Source organism: Tupaia chinensis, unplaced genomic scaffold (assembly GCF_000334495.1).
Source record: "Tupaia chinensis unplaced genomic scaffold, TupChi_1.0 Scaffold000646_1, whole genome shotgun sequence".
Classification (NCBI taxonomy): domain Eukaryota; kingdom Metazoa; phylum Chordata; class Mammalia; order Scandentia; family Tupaiidae; genus Tupaia; species Tupaia belangeri.
Window position 1 is genome coordinate 1,047,408 of NW_006160167.1, and position 5,850 is coordinate 1,053,257.

General features: G+C 39.9%; 1 protein-coding gene across 1 annotated transcript; it reads right to left on the minus strand.

The window, feature by feature from the left end:
- Positions 1-325: 325 nt before the first annotated feature.
- On the minus strand, positions 326-3,598 carry POLR2K (RNA polymerase II, I and III subunit K). Its single transcript, XM_006159703.2, has 4 exons — positions 3,529-3,598; positions 2,834-2,901; positions 1,972-2,064; positions 326-1,284 (listed from the first exon to the last, which is right to left on the minus strand). The coding sequence occupies exons 2-4, from the start codon at positions 2,892-2,894 to the stop codon at positions 1,262-1,264; spliced, it is 177 nt and encodes a 58-aa protein (XP_006159765.1). The 5' UTR covers positions 2,895-2,901; positions 3,529-3,598; the 3' UTR covers positions 326-1,261.
- Positions 3,599-5,850: the final 2,252 nt, after the last annotated feature.

A 5,850-nucleotide genomic window follows, 5' to 3' on the forward strand; every position in this document is an offset into this window, starting at 1 on the left:
CTCTTAAAAGGTCAAGATCAAGAAGGAACATAGCAAAATTATAAAATTATGAAAGTCATGTATAAAGGACCAAAAAATGTTTTTTAAAAGATCTAGTTTATTGATTTATTTTGCAAAGATAACCCCATCCAACATTTTCTTTTTAAAAAAAGAATTACTTTTATTCATTATGATTATTTTATTTTACTTTTTCAAAGTTTATGTTTTTGAAGAGAAAAGGAAAGTGAGAAAGCAAGCTGCCAGGTCCCAGACTCAAACTATAGTCAGCCATGTGGGAGTCTAGCTGCCTTAACCACGTCACCTGCCGGTCCCATTTTTTTTTTTTAAATGGTGGCTGGATGGTGACACAACAGTAAAAATGATGCCATACAAAGGTGATGTACACAGGAAAGTTGATTCACTCCCGGGAACTTCTGAGTATGCTGGGTATGCAAACACGCCCAGGATCCAGGCTGGAAGGGGCTGTGGGTAGATTGCTGTGTTGAGACCTCACCGAGGGTGCTGTCTTTCTACCTATCTTTGTCACTCTTGTTTACAGAGGAAATAAATAAACTAAAAAAATAAATCTGGGCATGGTAGTACTTCACACAGCACATAATAAATGTATAGCATCTAGTATATGAGGGTGCTACCTTAAAAATATTTTTCAATAAATGACATGGATAATTTTTTCCATGTCAGAAATCGACACAGCTATTAATAAAGTTGGACTATGCCTAATCTTTAAAATGAACATTAGAGGCTATGGTTTACAATGATGGAATTCTGAAACAGAGGGAATATATTAATAGGTGAGACTATCAAACTCAAAATGATATATACACACCAACTGCAAGTACACTGATACATGGTGCACCAAATGATGCTGGAGAGTTTATAAGCGGGGTGACACAGAACAGTGGTTTCCAAGAAATGTATTTAATCAGAACTACAGAGGGCTCCTGAAACCTGCATGTTTAATAAGGATCGCAGATGACTATAGGTTTTGGTTAAAAGTGTGGTTTGGAGAAACAATTTTAACCTTCATTGTATGTCAAATTAGATTATACAATAAAATTAAAAGTCATATAGTTGAACACAAAAATTCCTTTATACACAGTATTAATAGGTATCTAAATACAATATGTTTTTTTAAATGAAATTACATGTATATAACTACATTCATAAAGATTAAGTATACCAAACCAAAAGCTGTACAACGAGAAACATTAACAAGGCAAATCCAGGTACAAATGAAGACATTCATCTGAATTCCCATGTTTCACCGAGCATCAAAAACCACCACTGTATAAACTGAGTTAAGAAAAAAAGTACTTAAAATTGTGTAAGATTAAAGGCTTCCAAGTCAATTTCTCTTTGTAATAAGATAGTTTTCTATTTAAAATGGACCCTCCTAAAAATGGAATTCACCGCTTACAATTGATGATGAACTAAAACAAATTATTACAATGTATATTAGTTCCTTTTCCAAAAGACCAACACATCAGAAAACAGTGAAGAGGGGGCTAGCAGGTGGATTCGCACATGGTTGACCATGGTTCGAGTACCAGACCTGGCGGTTTACTTTCTCTCGCTTTTCCTCTCTCTCTCTTCCCTCTCTCTCTCTCTGTCCCTCTGTGGTCAAATTAAAAATAAAGCTAAATAAAATAATTACTTCAAAAAACAGTGAAAAAATATTAAAGGTGCTAACTTGCTGATTTTAAAAAATTTGTTAGTTACCACATAATTTACTCTCAGTATTTGGGCCAATTTATAGAGTTTGCTTTTTACATTAGGCAGTATACACAATATTTGTATTTCTCTTTGTATAATTTAGTTTTTCTTTAAATTCAAGCTCAAGAATGAGTACATACAGAATAGAGGATCCTGAAAAAATTGTGTTACCATTTTTACCAAAAATTAGTGTTCATCAGCTTCAACATTATTCATTTCTTCCTACTTCATATTTCAAAAGCATATTTAAAAGGATACACCTTTTAGTTCTTTTCTTGTACATTATTCTATATCCACATTCTCTGCATCTGATTGGATCTCTGGATTTTATTTCATTTTCTGTGTGACATTCTATAAAAGAAAACACATTTATTCAACGCTTAAAAGACAAACATTATATAGAAGTAAATTATATTAACCATATCTTTCATCCAAGGTAACCAAAAGCATTAAAACACCCTCACTCTCAAGGGTATGCTATTACATTACTAAGAAGAAATAAAGGACTTATGAGATACGATCTTTTTTCAGGAAAGAATGAAAACCTAAAGTGTTTTTTATTTTAGTGGTTTCTTTTTTTATTATTAATTAATTTTATTTTAGTGGTTTCTAAAGTGTTTCCTTTTATTATTTTTAATATGCCTGAGGATATGGGTGCTTGCTAGAGAAAGAAAATGGGAAAGCATGCCTCATGGGGAATGGTTACACCACAATCCCTTCTCCTCCGTTTTTTCCTCCACTTGGGTTTTGGGCACTCCCATACAAGTACTCTGTCTTTCAGCACTAAGTCCCAGACTGGTACTAGGTTGGGTGTTATGTAGGATTCAGTTGCATTAATCACTAAGCAGGCCCAAATATTTCTTCTATAATTTTAAAGACCAGTAACTCATTGGGGCAAGCAGGTGATATGGTGGTTAAGGAGTTGAACTCCCACATGGCTAACAGCAGTTGGATGTCTAGACCTGGTGGCTCGCTCGCTCGCTCGCTCTCTATCATGAATACACATGCTCTATAGCAAATTAATAATAATTTTAAAAAATAAATAATTCTTTAAAAATCAGTATCTCACTTTAGCAAGGGATGAATGTAGTAATTTATTTTATATAAATTATACTCTTACCTCCACAGATATATATCATTGGCTGTTGCTTTGGGGGTTGAACGTCCTTCTGGGTGTCCATTGCATGCCTGAAGTCACAGATTCAAATGTTAAATATCTCAAAGGGGCTACTCAAGGATTCAAATAGGGCCCTTTTTCTCAGGAAAAGCTAAAAAAGTCCCAACTCCTAATCTGTATTTTCCTCCTCAAAACCCTAACAGTTATGCCTAAAGGACGCCACAGGAAAACACACACACAAAAGTATCATGCGCTTACCCAAAACTGGACACAATAATAAATGTTGTTATACCTGGTATTAAAATATAATCCTCACAACAATCCTAGGAGGTGTCACTCTTACGGATGAAGAGACTGAGATACAAGTGCATCTGCGCGGGATTACTTAGATTCCGACTAGGCCGCAAAGTTTGCGTTTTCATTTAACACAAGTTCTGTTTTTCGAAGCTTTAGCCAGAGATAGCCAAATACATAAATAAATATTTTAAACTGCATCACTCAACGGGAACAGGCTAACCGAAGGAAACAATAATGAAATAACTCCCAATGGCTGGCTGAACAGCTGAACTAAAAGAAATCATGCCAAAGGGCTGCAGCACCGACTCCGTCCCAACTCTAACCCCACACCCGGCCTTTATAACTCCAGGCGTCCTCCCAGTTTGGGCCCCCAACTCCCAGCCGGCCAACTTTGTACTTACGCAGCAGGAAGAGACTTCTCCGTGCAGCCAGACAACCAGGCTCGTCGCTGAGTCGCCGCCAACTTCCGGCGCCGGCGTATGACGTACGTTGGAGTCCCCGCCCTTTCCGCCCTACGCTTGCCGGGGGAGCTGGGATTTCCCCGACGCGGTCAAACTGTGTGTCTTGTGTATAAATCGCTGTGGACCCAAGGGCCTTTTTCGTTCCCAGTTATTTTCATTTTTCTGGGAAGCAAAGTAGAGCTTTTCCACTGGGCCTAGTTGAAGGAGAAACCGGGGAGCCGAGTGCCCGGGGATCCTAGCCTAGCAGGTACTCGGACGAACATGAAGAATGGACTCCACCGACGATTTTCACGGAGCAAAACACTTCCCAGATTACGGTTTTCAAATTGTTTGATGCCTTTGCTGGACCAGTGGAGCATATATGATTTCGTCTGCTTCCCGACCCTTTGTCTCAGAGGCTCCCATTCGTCATACCCACTCCCAGTACTGTTTTTTGTTTTTTGTGGGGTTTTTTTGGGAGAGATTTTCGCTACAGGGCGTGTGCGCTCGCCAGACAGACAGAGACATAGAGACAGAAAGCGAGAAATCACCCCCCAGGGGGGATGGTCACGCTGCAATCCCGTCTCCTCCATTCTCCTCTCGGGATCTTGGGCACGCACGCACACGTGCCTGGCGTGAGTTTAAAGCCACCGGGTCCGGGATGCGAACCGTGGGAGTCCTGCGACATAGCCATTATGCTAACTGCTGGTTCCCCCCCAGTACTGGTTTTGAAGCCATGGCTTGTGTGAAGGCAGCCCCAACACACGTTTCCACTTAGATTTGAGGGATTTCAGTACCGTTAGCTGTCCATCGACTCTTTCGTGGTGACATGGTGTTTAGAAAGTGATAAATTACTGGTAAAACATTTAGCGAAAAGGATTTAGAAATCTGGGTAGCGGAGGGTGACGGCTGAAATAGATTTGTTTGAAGTGCCGGAGAGGATACTACTCACTACCTGGGAGTGTGGGGGGAACTTTCAGACAATGTGTCATTTACCAATTCTTTAAGTACTATCGGTATCTCAAACTTAATAACCCCATGCTAAAGTCGTCTTATTGTCTCCCAAGCCTATACTCTGCCACTTTTTGTTCCATGCAGTTGATTCTGCCAAGTGAGTATACCAAGTCCAGATGCTTCTTCCCCTCAGCTAATTTCTGGAGCAATTCAGTAGCTCCTTGCAGCCACTCTCAACTCATTTCATCTGTCCTCCCTTCTACCAAAGAAGTGTCCTTTCTAAAATGCTCTGCGTTGTCTAGAGGATAAACTTCAGACATTAACATGCATCAAGCACTCTCCAGGACTTGTTTGCCCTGTTCTCCAATAAGGTTAAGGCTTCAGCTATAATGAATTATTGCAGTTTTTCTAATGGGCCCAGCTGTTTCAGTGTTCTTGCTCTTGCACATTGTTTTAAGTTAAAAATTTTCTGTTGACTGTCTTAAGTTGCCACTTGTCTGTCAAAATTGACAACACTTCTGTTATAGTCTATACAGCAAGAAATAAGAAAACATCCAGAAACAGCCAAGTTTATTAGAGTTTTATTTATTAAGGTGTCAGCATTTGGGGGAACTCATGTCTCTCAAAACCCCGCAGCCCCGCATGTAGGGAGAAGGGTACTTGTAAACACAAAAATCACATTCTTTTTCCGGGTTGTGGCCAAGAACAAAGAGCTCACAAGAACAAAGAGTGGTGGGCTTGAAAGGGTAGGGTGTAGTGGCTTACAATGCAGAAGCAGTTTGCAGAAGGAAACAAAGCAGGTTGATCATTCCTAAGGATATGTTCCATATCTACCTAAACACAATGGAATCTTAATGTTCTTCATGGCTCAGGGCAAGGGGCTCAGAGACTGATGATTGCATCACTAACTAAGGAACATCTTAGGGTAGGAAGTTTCAGGTTATTTAACAAAGACAGCAGGAGTGTTAATCACTCTGTTTAGGCAATAGGAGAAAGCAAGTTTCCAATATAGAGAGGAGTCCAAAATGGAGATCTACTTCACTTCAAGGTTGATGCGCTATCCTCTTCTCAGTAGGGCTAGACTCTAGCCTTCCTTTTATTTATTTATTTATTTTTGGAGAGATTTTTGTTATAAGGCACATGCGCTTGCCAGACAGAAAGCGAGAAATCACCCCCCAGAGGGGATGGCCATGCCACAATCCATTCTCCTCCAATCTCCTCTGGGATTTTGTGCCTGGATGAGTTTCATGCCACTGCACCCAGGACTCAAACAGTGGTCAACTACCTAGGAGTCCAATGACGTAACCATTACACCATCTGCTGGTCCCT